General features: G+C 40.5%; 1 protein-coding gene across 1 annotated transcript in view; it reads right to left on the bottom strand.

The window, feature by feature from the left end:
• MAD1L1 (mitotic arrest deficient 1 like 1) overlaps nt 1–14,374 on the bottom strand; it is an 844,071-nt gene extending 829,697 nt beyond the window's left edge. The window contains exons 1-2 of the mRNA XM_027875000.1: nt 14,285–14,374; nt 1,353–1,492 (exon numbers count right to left, since the gene is read on the bottom strand). Coding sequence (XP_027730801.1) covers nt 1,353–1,478 — 126 coding nt within the window. The 5' untranslated portion in view covers nt 1,479–1,492; nt 14,285–14,374. The remainder of the gene's footprint in view (nt 1–1,352; nt 1,493–14,284) is intronic.
• Nucleotides 14,375–16,788: the final 2,414 nt, after the last annotated feature.

Genomic DNA, 16,788 nt, shown 5'->3' with positions numbered 1-16,788 from the left:
AGTACTAGTACTAGGAGGCTGTTACAGTAATGAATAAACAGCTCATAACTAAACAAAACAGAAAAGATCACATAAGATAAAATGCACAATTTTGATTACATAAAATTGAAAAGGTTTCATATTAATACAACCAATGTAGCTGAAATTAGAATGGAAGTAGCTAACTGGGGAAAAAAATCTTTGCAGCAAATTCCCAGTTCCCAGGTTCTCATATATAGAACATATCTCAGATATAGAAGGAACTAATTTCAAATTTATAAGAAAAGGAGTCATTCCCCAAATGATAAATGGTCAAAGAACGTAAATAAGCAGTTTTCAAGGGAAGAAATCCAACCCATATGAAAAAATTATCCAAATCACTAAGTAACTCTGGGGTTCTACTTCATACCAATCAGATTGTCAAAGCTGATAAAAAAGGAAAATTAGAAATGTTGGAGGGGTTTCAGGAAAACAGCTATTAATGCACTGTTAGTAGAGATATGAATTGATCCAGCCATTCTAGAAAGCAATTTGGAACAATACCCAAAAGTTAACAAACTGTGTATATGCTTTGACCTAGTAATGCCACTACAAGGCCTATATTCCAAAGAGATCAAGGAAAGAGGAAAAGCACCCATATGTAGATAAATATTTACAGTAGCTCTTTTTATGGTGGCAAAGAACTGGAAACTAAGGGCGTTCCAGTACGGGAAATGGCTGAACAAACTATAGCACCTAACTGTATAACTATTGTTATAAGAAATAATGCAAGGAGTGGTTTCAGAGAAACCTAGGAAGTCTTGAATAAACTGATACAGAGTGAAGTAAGGAGTGTCAGAACAATTTATACATTAACAACAACAGTGTAAAGACAAGTTACTTTAAAAGACTTTGAGTAATACAATGACCTACTATGATTCCAGAGGATTAGTGATAAAGCATGCTACCCACCTCCTAACAGAGGTGATAAAACCCAGGGTGCAAATTTTTGAAGGTATTTTTTTAGACAAGTCCAATGCAAGAATTTGTTTTGCTTGATTCTTCCTATCAGTTACAAGGGTTTTTTGTTTTGTTTTGTTTTCAACTGATAGAAAGGGAAAAGGAGGAAGAGAAAACAGACTTTGTTAATTGAAGAAAAGAAAATTAAAAAAACACATGAAGCAGTTAGGACTACATTACTTCCTTCCCTTTCTGAACATGGCCCCCACACCCTCTAATTAGTACTGCCACAGAGTTGAAGCAGGGTCTCCATAGGATTGACACAAGGTTCCTACAACTCTCTTGACTATGTAGGCCCCACTTTAGTAGGGCTGACCCTGAAGTACAGTTGAATTCTTCAACTACATAGTTCCACAATTCCCAAATATACTCACTTGCATGCTCTGCTGGTACTGCACATTCAGGTTGGATCCTTCCTCCACATCTGGTTTTGAAAGAAAGTTTTCCAAAGTCCTCAGGCAAGAAAGTACAGCAGTATTTTCCTCCTCAAGATTTTCCATGGTTACTTTCTCTCCTACAAAAAGATAAAAGAAAAGTAAAGGACATCCTTCATAAACACGACAACATCTACATGGCAATGGAATGAATATGCAGTGCCTTTAGACAACTTCAAAATATTCCAATATTCCAATGTTCTTCACAAATTACTCCAGCATTCTTCACAACATTCCTATGATCCAGGCTCTTTAATAAGAAGGAAACTGATCAAAGAAAGAAACCCAATGAGAGAAAGGAATGGAATTCATATCATGGTTGCATGCATGCCTCTTGGGGGCACATGAAAGAGTGATTTAGTTTAGAGCACAATTAAATTACCCTAATGTGATTTCATGCTTTCTGGCTGACACTTCATACAAATCCTTTATTCTCCCCTTTTTTAATCACTGTTTGTCAACAGATATTAAAAGATTAACTCAGATGAGAAACAATAATTAATAAAATTAATAAATAAAATTATTATTAATGAAATAAATCTCCCTTTTCACCACCTCTACCCAGCTTTGTTTTTGGAAAAATTACTGGCTGAGTCTGAATATACTATTTCTCAGCTTCATTCTCAATGATATGTGTACTGTTACATACACAAGCTTTGTAAGAATACTATAAACTTTTTCAACCCCTTTTTTCTCAGAAGCCATACCAAATGCTTGCCTGGTTTATTCCGCAAGAGAATTATACTTTCTCCTCTAACAGTTATGTTACATTAGATATTACAAATAAGGTTATAATTCTATGTAATTATAATGACCAAGAGGTAAAGAAATGCAGCTCTGTTCCTTCACTGAAGATGTGGGTGACCACGGATGTAAAACAGGGCATACACTGGCAGACAGGTAAATATTTTGGCTGGTTCTGTTAAACCCTTATCTTTTTTCCCTCCTTTTAAAATTTTTATTGTAAGAGAAGAACTCCTGGGTAGGGGAAGTGACAGGGGGAGCTATTCAAAATTATATCTGATATAAAACCAAAAAATGGCAATTCATAAAATCCATAGAAATGATTTTCAAAGACTTTATATTCTAAAATTGTATTGTCTTTGGCTGTCATATGTTTCTGCTTGGCAAGGAGATTAAAATGTTTGCTATCCAAGGTTAAGTGCTGGGATCTTTTAGGATCCTCATTATTGCAACTGATTTATATTTGTTCATCTTTGGGAAATGGAGAGGTCTCTCAAAGTCTCTTCCATCCATTTCCCATTCTGTTGCATTGACTATTGTTTTTTAAGTTGGTTGCCTGTTGTCCTTCATTCTCGAAGAGGACCAAAATGACATCATTATGCTAGAGTCAAGTTACAACGCGTCCAACTGTGGCTGAGCAGACCAAGATGAGCTCAGAATGCTCTGCCACAGGTCTGGCACAAATAGTCCTTGTGAACAATTGGGGTGGATTCTCTAAATCTGCACATCTTGTGTTTCTTTTGAGCTACTTCAATTCTGCTTTGCTTATAGAAAACAGCACCTTCCCTGATGTGGGGACACCATGCTGAGCAATCCTGTGCCAGTGTCTCCCATGTCACACAATCAATTCCAAAGTTCTTAAGGCAGACCTGGAGAGTGTCCTTGTATCGCTTCTTCTGACCACCATGTGAACACTTGCCCTGTGTGAGTTCTCCATAAAATGGTCTTTTAGGCAAGCGTACATTTTGCATTTAAACAACGTGACCAGCCCATTGGAGTTGCATTCTCTGAAGCAGAGTTTGAATGCCTGGCAGTTCAATTAGAGAAAGGACCTCAGTGCCTGGTATCATATCCTGCCAGGTGATCTTCAGAATCTTGCTAAGACAATTCAAATGGAAGCGATTCAGTTTCCTGGCATGGCGCTGGTCTGCTGTCCAGGTTTCATAGGCATATAATGAGGTCAGCACAATGTCTCTGTAGACCTTCAGTTTGGTAGTCAGTCCAATACCTCTTTTCTCCCATACTTTCCTCCAGAGCCTCCCAAACACTAAGCTCATTGTGGCAATGCGTGCATCAACCTCATTATCAATGTGTACATCCTGGAAAGTATACCACCAGCGTAAGTGAACTTATCCACAGCATTCAAAACCTCTCTATTTGCTGTAACCAATGATTCCACACATGGATGGTGTGATGGTGGCTTATGTAGCACCTGTATTTTCTTGGTGTTAACTGTTAGGCCAAAATTAGCGCAAGCAGCAGAGAATTGATCCATACTTTGTTGCATCTCAGTTCCAGAGGCTGCATTGAGTGCACAATCATCTGCAAACAGAAAATCATGCACCAACACTCCCTCCACTCTGGTCTTGGCTTGTAGCCTTTTCAAGTTGAAGAATTTATCATCAGTGTGGTAGCTGACCTTGATACCATGTTCATCCTCATTAAAAGCATTTGACAACATGACTGAAAACATCATACTAAAAAGCACTCCCATGGAGTGAAACAAGGCTGTGTGCTTGTTCCCATTTGTTTAAGTAACTCAGGGTGGAGTTACCACAATTGCATTCCCTACCTTATTTCTATAATCTTTCTTCTAATTTGGCTTTAATATTGATCTTTAATCTAATAAATTGATTGGTCAGCTGCTGTTGTTGAGGGGAATGATTATTAATAACCATTAATTTGGGGAGATACAGAGTTTCCCCCTTTTCCTAAAGTTCTGATTTTAAAATTTCAATCTGTTGAAGGACATTGCTAATAATGAGACTAGACTAACTTTCTTGTTCAGACCCCACCCAGGTGTAATAAATTGTGTGATAAATTCTTAGATAAATTCTTAGAATAGACTGCTGAAGACTGGGGTTGAGAGGTGAATGACTTGATCAAAGTTCAGGTCCAGTCCTTCATTGTAATATTCATTCTCTCAGAAATTGTTAGCCAATCAGAGTGGACTGCCACCCTCAAAAACACTCCTCTTCCAAAACGGCATTTAAGCCTTCCTTAAGCCTGCCAGACAAGATGGTCTTTGGTCTAAGACAGAGTCAAATGATCATCCTTTTATTAAAATGCTGGCATTATTAAGAAAAGTATTAAATTACCCAGAAACTATGTCTCTCGAACCTTTTTAATGGTCACATTGTCCATCCTTCATTCTCAAAGAGGACCAATTACATCAAAAGGGTTATGTTTTCACTTGCACATGAATTTGATTTAAGTGAGGCAGAGCTGTGCAAAGTCATCAGACTCACTCTCTCCTTCAGAGTCATAGGAGTCTAGTGGCAAGACAAAAATCAAGATGATTGACCAAAGACACAGTGGGTGACTTTGGCCTTTTTAATCTAAGGTCTTTCCCAGGTCTCAGTCTGTCTGAGGCAATGCCCATTTAATGATTAAAGTCTAAGTAAGAATTGAGACAAAAGATGGCCTAGTCTGCCATAGCAAAAGAATTAGTTTGGGAAGTGAAGACCCTCAGAATTTCTGGCCAGAAAACAATTGCTATTTACACTCACTCTGAGTTATCAAAACCAAAACAATGTGCAGGAGAGACTTAGGTTGGAAACTATTATTGGCCATTCAATGAAAGCCACAGTGATTTGGGTTTAAAGGTATAGACAGCTAACTCCATTTGAAACACAATTCTCTTTTTTTTTCTTTTTTGCTTTTTGGCTAGGCAATGGGGTTAAGTGACTTGCCCAGAGTCACACAGCTAGTAAGTATCAAGTGTCTGAGGCCACATTTGAACTTAGGTCCTCCTGACTCCAAGGCCGGAGCTCTATCCACTGTGCTACCTAACTGCCCGACACAAAGCTCTTTTTAAAAGCCTGTTATTCCAGAGCTATATTTCAAGAAATCATAAATGAAAACGGAGCAAGACAAAGAGCTAATTGTTCCAGTTTTTTGAAAAAAAAAATCAAATAGGAATTTTTTTAATCTAGCCCTAAACCCCAAGATATCTTACAAAATATAAGTGACCAAAAAATTATATTCCTTTAGACTGAGCACCCACATGTAAGGGTACAACTCCCCACTGCAGAGAAACGGCTGATCTGCACTGGGAAAATTTAAAATGGACTCTCACATTAGTAGTCACTTGATATCTATTAAAACATAGCCAATTCCATTTTACTAACATCATTTGGTGCACATTATGTCCAATGCCTCCAAATTCTTTTCTCAATCAATCACCATTTATTATTTATTAAGTGCCTACTATATGCTACACATTGTGCTAAGTATTGTGTTTATACATAAATAAATTTATACATAAATAAATAATCCATACTCTCAAGCTTACATTCCACTGTAAGGACAACAAATATATATGTATATATACACATATATAATTACATAAAGAATAAACATAAAGAGAATACAAACAAATACAAAATAATTAGACACAAGGTAGTTTGGGAAGGAGAACACAAGTTATTGGGAGTATAAGGAAAGGCTTCACTTAGAAGATGGCACTTGAGTTGCATCAATACAGAATAAAAAACAAATAATTACAAAGCAGTTAAATACAAGGTTGTTAGTGAGGAAGGCCCAAGCAATTGTGAGGATCAGGAAAGGCTTCACACAAAAGAGGCTGCTTGAGCTGTATCTTGAAGGAAGAAAAGTTGTCTATGACACATATGTGAAAGGACATTACATTCTAGGCATGGGGAAAAGGTAGTACAAAGGCAGAGATGAAATTCCACACCACTCAAGAACAGAGACACCAGTTCAGTAGTATCATAGAATGAAAGAGGTAAGTAATATACAATGAGGCGGGAAAAATAGGTGGGGACCAAGTTGTGAAAGGTTTTAAAAGCTAAATGGAGGAATTTATATTTTTCCTAGAGGCTTCCTAGGGAATTTATTCAACAGGAGACTGACAGTGAAATCTGTGCCTAAGGAAAACTGATTTAAAGCAGGGAAATCACTTGGGAGGCTGTTGCAATAATCTTGGTGAGAATGGATGAGGCCATGGACTAAGGTGTTAGCTCTGTGAATAAGGAGAAGGGTTTGGATGCAAGAGATGTTATACCAAGGTAGAAACAGCAAGATTTTGCAAACAACTGGATATATGGGGTAAAGAGTCAAGAATGACTGTGAAATTCCAAACCTGGGAAACTAGAATAACACTCATAACTTTGACAGAAATAAAGAAGCTGCTCGAAGAAGGGAGAGAAAGAGATTAAATTCTGGTTTAGATATGTCAAATCTCAGATGGTTTCAGAGGATCCAGTTTTAAATGTCCTATTGGTATTTAAGATATACAGTCATGAGGCTTATGTAGAGTTTGCAAGCCTTTTTGGCCTCTTTAATTTTTTCACTGTCCTCGCTGATACTAAAGTATGTTGATTTAATTTGCAGTCTTGACCAGTTCTTCATAGAATTTCTCCACCTTTTCCTCCTCTAAAACAGAGGGTGGTACATAGGCTGCAATTATTTTCATGGTGCCTCTACCTACTTCAATCCATCCTCTACCCAGCTGCCAAACTGATTTTTCTAAAGTGCAAATTTAATCATGTCACTCCCCTATACTATGAAATCCAGTGGCTTTTTATTACCTTCAGGAATAAATATAAGCTACTCTGCTTGGCATTTAAAGCTCTTTGTAACCTGGCCTCAACTGACTTTCACTGGACATTATCCTCATCTACATATATCGGGCAGCTCAGTGATACAGTGGCGGCTAGGTGTCACCACAGAGCACAGAGAACCAGGCCTGGAGTCAGGAAGACTCATCTTCATAAGTTCAAATCTGGCCTCAGACATTCACTACCTGTGTGACCCTAGGCAAGTTACTTCACCCTGTTTGCCTCAGTTTCCTCATCTGTAAAATGAGCTGGAGAAGGAAATGGCAAACCACTTCAGTATCTTTGCCAAGAAAACCAACATGGAGTCATGAAGAGTCAGACATGACTAAAAAAATCTGAACAAACTCACACACATATTATATTCCAGGGAATCTGGCCTTGTTGCTATTCCTCAATATATGGCACTCAATCTCCTGCTTTTACACTGGCTGTCCCCCAGGCCTGCAATGTACTCCCTCCTCACCTCTCTCACAATTACCATCCATACGTGGAACCGCTGGTTACAGCAAATGGAGAAGTTTTGAATGCTGTGGATAAGTTCACTTACGTTGATGGTATACTTTCCAAGGGTGTACACATTGATAATGAGGTTGATGCACGCATTGCCACAGTGAGCTTAGTGTTTGGGAGGCTCTGGAGGAAAGTATGGGAGAAAAGAGGTATTGGACTGACTACCAAACTGAAGGTCTACAGAGACATTGTGCTGACCTCATTATATGCCTACGAAACCTGGACAGCAGACCAGCGCCATGCCAGGAAACTGAATCGCTTCCATTTGAATTGTCTTAGCAAGATTCTGAAGATCACCTGGCAGGATATGATACCAGGCACTGAGGTCCTTTCTCTAATTGAACTGCCAGGCATTCAAACTCTGCTTCAGAGAATGCAACTCCAATGGGCTGGTCACGTTGTTTAAATGCAAAATGTACGCTTGCCTAAAAGACCATTTTATGGAGAACTCACAGAGGGCAAGTGTTCATATGGTGGTCAGAAGAAGTGATACAAGGACACTCTCAAGGTCTTTCTTAAGAACTTTGGAATTGGGACTGCTAGTAGCACAGTGGATAGTGCACCAGCCCTAGAATCAGGAAGATCTGAGTTCAAATCCGGCCTCAGACACATAACACTTACTTGCTGGGTGACCCTGGACAAGTTACTTAACCCCACTGCCTAGCCAAAAAAAAAACCTTGAATTGATTGTGTGACATGGGAGACACTGGCACAGGACGGCTCAGCATGGTGTTCCCACATCAGGGAAGATGCTGTCCTCTATGAGCAAAGCAGAACTGAAACAGCTCAAAAGAAACACAAGATGTGCAGATTTAGAGAATCCACCCCAAATGTTCACAAGGACCATTTATGCCAGACCTGTGGTAGAGCATTCTGAGCTCATATTGGTCAGATCAGCCCCACAGTTGGACACGGAAACTTGACTCTAGCATAGTGATGTCATTGTGGTCCTCTTCTTGAACTAAGGACAACCACCAAACAGTTTCCTGCAAGTTTCAATATAATCACCACCTTCGAGATTGTGCCTTCCTGAGACCCCTCAGCCACTACTGACTTTCCTTCAAACTCACTTCATATCTATCTTGTAAATATCTACATAAGTTCATTTTGTCTCACTGGGTTAGACAAGTAAATAAAAAGAACAAATACACATAATTACAAAGTAGTTAAGCACAAGGTAGTTAGGGAGGGAGGGCACAAGCAATTGTGAGGATCAGGAAAGCCTTCAAACAGAAGGGATTGCTTGAGCTGCATCTTGAAGGAAGTGAAGCTGCCTATGAGACATAGGTCAAAAGATAATACATTCTAGACACGGATAGGAGAGAGCACAAAGGCAGAGATGAGATTCTGGACCCCACGTGAGAACAAAGACACCAAAATGACAGGATCACAGAGTGAAGGAAGGGAAGAAATCCATGAAAGTAAGAACTGCTTTTACATTTGTCTTTGTATCCTCAGTGCCTGGGCACACAATAGATTATTAAATGTTTGTTGACAGGCTGATGGCATTTTTACAAATGCTATCCATGAGCGCTACAATACAAAATAATAAAACACGCCATAAAATTAAGTTTCCTTTTCCTATTGGCCACAAATTAAAACCAACTTTGCCAAATTCTTTTGTTGCCACTCCAAAGAAAGCCTGTGAGCCATCTTTTCCATTTTTCTTCTATGATGGATGTGGTGGTAAGGAAAAATAGCACAGTAAGGTTAAGGGACCTAGGTTCAAATTCAGACTCGAATGCTATTTCCTCATCTATACAATGAGGCTGAACAAAGATGACCTCTAAGGCTCCTCTTCCAAATATATTTGAATGAATCTGTAAAGCTAAGACCAGGTCCTGGACAAGGATCTCACATTTCGAATGCTAACAGCTAAATTAACATTTCTAAACTATCCAGAAACTGTGATTTTTCACATTCTCTATCCCATTTCTCACTATTCTGCTAGTCAAATTTTGTATTTCTCTGAGTTTTTTTTTTTGTTTTTCAGTTTTACTGGTTGCCATAAAATTCATCAACAAGTGGCCAGTCTACTAAAAATTAGTCTGTCCATACTTCTAGAGTGTGAATGGGTATAGTCTTCAACATTTGTAGGACTTTGTGAATTAGTGTGCCACATCTTAGCAAGAACCAACTGAGATTGGATAACATAAGTTTGTGGTAGACTCAGTTGGCAATGCTGCGTGACTTCTTCCACCAGCATCAGCACCATGTGAATAAAAGCAATGGCTGACAGCAAAAATAAGCCAAGGTGGGTGCTTGGCAAGGCAAGAATATAATAAGGCTAAGGACAAGTGATTTCATGGTACAGAACAATGTGACCTTGAACTTGATTAACCAGAGGTCAAGTCTACCAAAGGGAAGATAATAAGCAGAAGTTATAGTCAGGACAAACATAAGATGCAGAAGAGAGGAAGAAGAAACGAAAGGACAGCTTATAAAATACAAGCTAGAAGATATAGCCTAAGGGGCAGCTAGGTGGCGCAGTGGATACAGCGCTGGCCCTGAAGTCAGGAGGACCGGAGTTCAAATTCGGCCTCAGACCAAACACTTGACGCGTACTAGCTGTGTGACCCTGGGCAAGTCACTTAACCCCAACTACCTAAAACTAAAAAATTAAAAATTAAAAAAATTTAAAAAAAAAAGATATAGCGTAAGGCAAATCAATGTCTCTAAGCCTGTTTCCTTATTTGGACTCAGAAGATTAGAACAGAAATAGTGCACTCCATACCAAAACTAACATTTTTTTTAATATAATGTATATTTCTACATATGCACATGTTGTCTTCCTGTTAGAATATGAGATCCTAAAAGGCAAGAACTTTTCCACTTTTGCCTTTGTATGTTCAATGCTTAGCACAGTGCCTGACACACAATCACCACTTAAATGCTTGCTGATTAATAAACTATCAGAAAGCCTCTAGCTGACTTAAATATGTTCAAGTTCCCAGGCCAAGATAAACTATATTCTAGGATACTGAAAGAACTGACACATCTGACTGCTAAACCACAGTGAATAATTTTTGAATGATTCTGGAGAACAAGATAAACGCCACAAGACTGGATAAGAGCAAGGATGGTCAAGATATTCCGAAAATAAGAAGAGTATAGAGTCTACATATTCAACACCAGTAAGCCTACCTGCTAATCCTGGAAAAATTCTAGACTAAATCATAGGAATAGTTTGTTAGCACTTAAAAAGGGAAGCAGTTAACACTAAGAACAAATGTAACAAGGCAGTCAAGACAGAACTGATGGTGTCTGAATACAGATTGAAGCATACTTTTTTTTTTACTTTATTTTTCTTGAGTTTTTTTTCTTGTCTGTTTTCTTTCACAACATGACTACTATGGATACTTTTTGCATGACTACACACGTATAATTTTGCTTGCCTTCTCAATGGGGGAGACAGAGAGGGCAGAAGGGAGAGAATTGAGAACTCAAAGTTTTAAAAAGGAATGTTAAAAATCGTTTTTACATGTAACTGGGGAAAAATAAAATACTAAATTTTTTAAAAAGACATCTTAATTTCCTTTTCAACTGAGTAACAAACTTAATGATCAGAAGAATGCTTCAGATATAGTAGTGTTACATTTCAACCAAGCATTTAACAGTCTTTTCTCATGCTACATGGATGAAATGGAGATATGGGTTGGAAAATAGTACGGTGAGGTGAATTCAGAACTGCTTGAATAATCAGAACTAAAAAAGCAATTATTAACTGTTTGGTATAAAGTTGGGGACAGGTCTCCAATACACAGGTCTGGAGATTCCTCTCCTCACCCAGGATCACAGAACTACTAAGGAGTAAAGCTGGGAGATGCTGCCACTGACTTAAAGAGTCCAAGCACTCTTTCCATTACACCACTGTACTTCAAGCAGGCTGGTCATATTTATAGATCATGTGAAAGTGGGAGAGAGGGTTAATAGATTGTATGAAAGAATCAAGATCCAAAAAGATCTTTTCAGGCTTAAATAATGGGCTAAACTGAATAAAATTAAATTTAACAGAAATAAATGAAATTTTACACTTGGGTTAAAAAAAAATTAACTTCAAAAATATAAGGGAAGGGGCAGCTAGGCGCCACAGTGGATAGAGCACCGGCCCTGAAGTCAGGAGGACCTGAGCTCAAATCCGGCCTCAGATCAAACACTTGACACTTACTACCTGTGTGACCCTGGGCAAGTCACTTTACCCCAACTGCCTAAAAAAAAAATATATATATATATATATATATATATATATGTATAATATGAGCTACAGCTAAACAAAGATGACCATGAACACAATTTGTAGACTTTAGTGGACTGTAAGCTCAGAGAATCAGCTGTATGATGTAGTATCCTAGGCTACATTAAGAATAAGAGAGATAGCAGTTCCATTGTACCATGTCCCAATCAAACCACATCTAGAATACAGTTTTCAGTTTTGGCTACCAACTTCTGGGAAGGACCTAAAAACTTGAACACACTTAGAAGAGAACAAGCAAGACAATAGAAGGAAGAAACAATAATACAAGTACTAGTTAAAGGAACCATCTGGAAAAAAAGAACTTAAGAAGGATGATAGCAGGCTTCAAACATTTGAAGGATTGTCATATGGAAAAAGAATCTGAATTCACTGCTTGGCTCCAGAAGTGGGGGGACTTCAGACTACAGGTGTTATTAATTGTAGAACTGTAAAGTTAGTCTGTGAGGAAAAACTTCACAATTGGAAGATATAGAAGGGACTACCTCATCAGGTAAGGGTTTCCCCCATTAGAGGCAGGATGAGTACTTTCCGGTTAAGAGGGAATTCTTTATCAGGAATGGCTGAACTAGATGGCCTCAAAAGTCCTTTCTACTTTATTTCGATCTGTCAAAAATGGCTAACAATACTTAAACCAGATACTTCTCAAGGTTTTTGTTGGGAAAATGCTTTGTAAACCTTAGGAAACCAGATATAAGTGAGTCATTAATAACTTAGGGTTGGTACTATCCAACAAAAGGAGTAGCAGTTTCAGCAGTTCCTCTTTGATCAATTACACCACTCAAGGGATCCAAAGGAAATCTCCCATCGTGAAACTGACCAAAAAGGAGGGGGCAATAGGGAAGCTGGTGGCCCAGGAAACAATTAGATCAGGCCTTCTTAAACTGGGGTACCTGAACTTGGTTTTTTCACATATATATTTTGAGAATCCTCATCAATATAAGTGGTTTCCTTTGTAGTCCTACTCCTAATTAGTTTAATGAAGTATTTTATGTATTTAAAAGCATTATTTTAAGAGGTTCATAGGCTTCACCAGACTGCTAAAAGGGTTCCTTGCATAGAAAAAAGTTAAGAACTTTCATATCATATGTTGTGGAGAAGAGACTTTCCAAGATTCAGACAGTGATATAGAAAAGAGGGTTGAGTTTGAGCCCGGTGGCCCAATAAAATGAAAGCAACAGAGCTGGCAACTGCTCATTTCTTTATACAAGCAAAGGTTAAGGTGGAGGTAGAAGGAAAGGCAAAACTTTTTAGCAGATTACTTAGCTGTAATAGTTGATCATGTGTATAAAGGCCTCCAAGATTTTTATAATTCAGTGGCTCCACAAGCATGTAAAAAGCACCTGCTATGTACCAAGCATGAGCTGGAGTTACTCTTTTGCTAACTCACAACAATTCTTTGACGTAGATGCTACTATTATCCCCTACAGTTGTGGAAACTGCAGTTCAGGGGCATTAAGTAGGTTTCTCAGTCTCAAACAGCTCAGGAGCGCCTGGGACAAGATTCAAAACCAGACCCGGCTCCAGGCGGGCGGCTCTAACCACTTAAATCACGAAGCCTAAAGGGAACAGACAGTATAGACGCTGACCATTGAGTACTACTCTACTGTAGTGAGAGGAGACATAGTCTGACACCAATCGGGGGAGCAGGATCCCGACCCAGAGCTAGGGTAGGAAGGGTTCATGGTGCCCAAGGTCCGTGATCATGGAGTCCCTGCCAGGCTTGAGGATGCGGGGACCCCTGGAGGAATACTGCGTGCCAGCAGGACCGAGTCCCTGCCCAGGCCTGGGGGTGCGGGGAAACCCGGTAGAACTTTAGGTGCAGGAAGGCCCGAGCCTCTGCCCAGGCTTGGGGGTGCGGGGACACCTCGGTGCCAGCAGGACCAAGCCCCTGCCCAGGCTTCGGGGTGCAGGAACCCCTCGGTGCCAGCAGGACCGAGCCCCTGCCCAGGCTTCAGGGTGTGGGGACCCCTCGGTGCCAGCAGTACCAAGCCCCTGCCCACGCGTGGAAGTGCCAGCAGGACCGAGTCCCTGCCCAGGTTTAGAGATGCGGGGACCCCCTGGAGGACCAAGTCTCTGCCCAGGCTTTGGGGTGCGGGGACCCCCGGGAGGACCAAGTCCCTGCCCAGGCTTGGAGATGCCAGCAGGACCGAGTCCCTGCCCAGGTTTAGAGATACGGGGACCCCCGGGAGGACTGAGTCCCTGCCCAGGCTTTGGGGTGCGGGGACCCCGGGAGGACCGAGTCCCTGCTCAGGCTTTGGGGTGCGGGGACCCCCGGGAGGACCGAACCCCTGCCCAGGCTTTGGGGTGCGGGGACCCCCGGGAGGACCGAGTCCCTGCCCAGGCTTGGAATGAGGGAACCTCTCGGTGCCAATCCCTGCCCAGGCTTTGGGGTGCAGGGACCCCTGCACAGCCGGGAAGGCGGAGAAGGGAGGCACTATACTGTTTCCTCCGCATCTACGTGACCCCTCGGCTAGCTCAAGCTCCCCGGGCCAGGCCCAGTCTGGAGCATCCCCCACAAGCGGCCGCACCCCCGCGGGGCTGTGCCCAAGGCGCTCACCCACCGAGCCGGAGTGCCGGCCGCCCGCCACTGCTCCGCCGCTCAGATCTCCCTCCTCTCCTCCCGAGTCCACCTATCGCGAGACGAGCCTCGGCTTTATGGGATCCGCGTGCCAATTACTGCCCTTTCCCTCACACACATGCCTACGTACGGCGTCTTCCGAGGAACAAATTTCTGTACAGGAAGGCGTGTCGTCGCGAAGCTCCTCCCTCAATGGCGCGGAACTTGAACGAATTGCTGGAGACAGGGTAGAGGTCCCTTTCCGCAAAGTGCTTAAGAATTTGATTCGCTCAGTTTCCCGGCCCCCATCTGACGCAGGGCTCAGCACAAACCTGTGTGCTTTTTGCAGACGGTGCAAGAAATGTTAGTCCACAAGGGCTTTTTGTTTCGTTTTGGTTTTGCCCCCATCATTCCAAGAAAATCTGAATTTCACTTATTTCTAGCACTCTCGCAAAGGCTTTCAGCTTCCACGCAAATTTGCATTGGGTTGTGTTTTGAGGGTTTTTGGTTTTTTGGCCCTTCTTTGTCTCTCAAGTGCTTACCATGGTGTCTGGAACGTAGTAGGTGCTTAAGAAACACTGGCTGATTAGTTGACTTTAAAGGCATGGAACACAGAACAACAATAAGATACAGAGAGGGCTGATATCCAGCCAGCACTTCTCAAATACGTACTATGCACTCTTCTGAAAGCTGGGGATGCAAAGAAAGGTTAAAACAAACAAACAAACAAAAAAAAAAAAACCATAAAAAACCCAGTCCCTGATATTCAGGAACTACGTGCCCTGTGTATGTTCTTGCCTTACCAAGCCCCAACCTTGGCTGTCGTCCTTCTTTGCTTTCTATTCACATGTTCCTGAATGCTAGTGGAGGAAGTAACAGCATTGCTAGCTGAGTCTACTATAAATATGTTATCTAATCTCAATTGGTTTTTGTAGTACATCATTTTAGCATAGACGTGACTCTGAAGGTTTAAACTCAAGCACCTCTGTGTTCTTTGTGTCATGTTATCTATGTTTAAAATCAAACTAGCCTTTTCCTGAAGCCACTATCACACTCCTATGAATGTTTTCTGTTTGTCCATTAACCTGTCGTTCTGTTTGCGTGTTTCTCTGTGCCTATGTGGCTCTCAGAGCCTCTTGTCATTGTAAGCGTGCACACCCTTGCCAACCACTCTGAATGCTTTTGAGCTTTCAAAAAGATCTGGTCAAGTTTGGAAATGAAAGGATTGGATTGACAAGAGAAAAATAAGCTTGTAAGGAAATGTTAGAAACTTGAATTGCATATACTGATGAGTTTTGCAAATTAAAGTGAAGTAAGAATTGATTTAGAAATAACTTTTGAAATGGTGTCTATTTTGAATTTAGAAATTTTGATGTAAATTATATGAGACTCCTACTAATTTTTATAACAGATTCAGATTTATTATTTCATGGCTAAGAAGAAAGGAGACCTCCAGATGAAGCCCTCCTCCACTTTGTCCCCAGTATCTTTAATTTTAGTTTCCAATGAGATTAATTGATAGCCTCCCATCAGTCCTAAACTATGTCATCCCTCAGGAGGACACTTTGGCTAAATTTAACTTAAACTGAAAGATTTACTAAAAACTTCTTCCCTTTGTCTAACCAAGGTAATGTGATTTTTATTAGAGATACAAACCTTTTTCTCCCTCTGCTCTCTCCACCTGGAGAAATAATGCCCCTGGGTCTGAGGAGAATCCAGGAGCAGTGATAGATCATTTTAATGATTGAAAATACATAACTGATTTAATGATGACTTTGCTCTCTCCCCAAGTAAAAGACAGGCAGTCATAGAGGCAGCTAATAGGTTAGTCTCGATAGAAGGGGGAAATCTCCAATTTGCCTTTTACAAGATCCCCAACAGGACCCCAATAATCCTGATGATTACAACAGATTGCAGCAGACTGGGTGATTTTTACTTGAGGGTTTGGATATTTGTGCAGCTCCCCTGGAAAACTGGAGTAAGTTTCAGAAGACAGTACAGAAAGACGGTGAGAATCTTCCTCAATTTTCACACTAGGCTACACAAAAGTGCTAAATTATATTGGAGACTAAGAACCTGTATTCCAAGAGATGCTCGGATCATTTGCACCCATTTTGTTAATCAGTCCCTGCCTGAAATATGAAAGCATTTCAAAAGTGTTTCTATTGCAGAAGAAAAGGTATCTTTTTATTGTTAAGTTAATTAGAGGAAATTTAACAAGTGCTAACTAACTGAAGCAGAGTGTGGAAATGAATTTTGTTGTAACTCAGAGAAACACCAGCTAGTGGTTAAATTTGCTACCTTATTATCCTTAAAATCCACCCATGAACTATTTAAGGACAAGATCTCCTAGCCAGATTTTAGAATTCCCTGCTTTCTGATGGTATTCTGTTCCCTACAAATCACCCACCCCAATCAGACCAATGTGTTTAAAACTGCAAAATAAGTTTTTGTCCTTTAAGACATTTTGATCAAGGTTTCTTTATAGTGGCCTTAAATGCAATCACT

Source organism: Vombatus ursinus, unplaced genomic scaffold (genome assembly GCF_900497805.2).
Source record: "Vombatus ursinus unplaced genomic scaffold, bare-nosed wombat genome assembly UNPS02014807.1, whole genome shotgun sequence".
In the NCBI taxonomy this organism is placed as follows: domain Eukaryota; kingdom Metazoa; phylum Chordata; class Mammalia; order Diprotodontia; family Vombatidae; genus Vombatus; species Vombatus ursinus.
The sequence above is the reverse complement of the archived record's forward strand: the minus strand, read 5'-3'. Positions and strand labels throughout refer to the sequence as shown.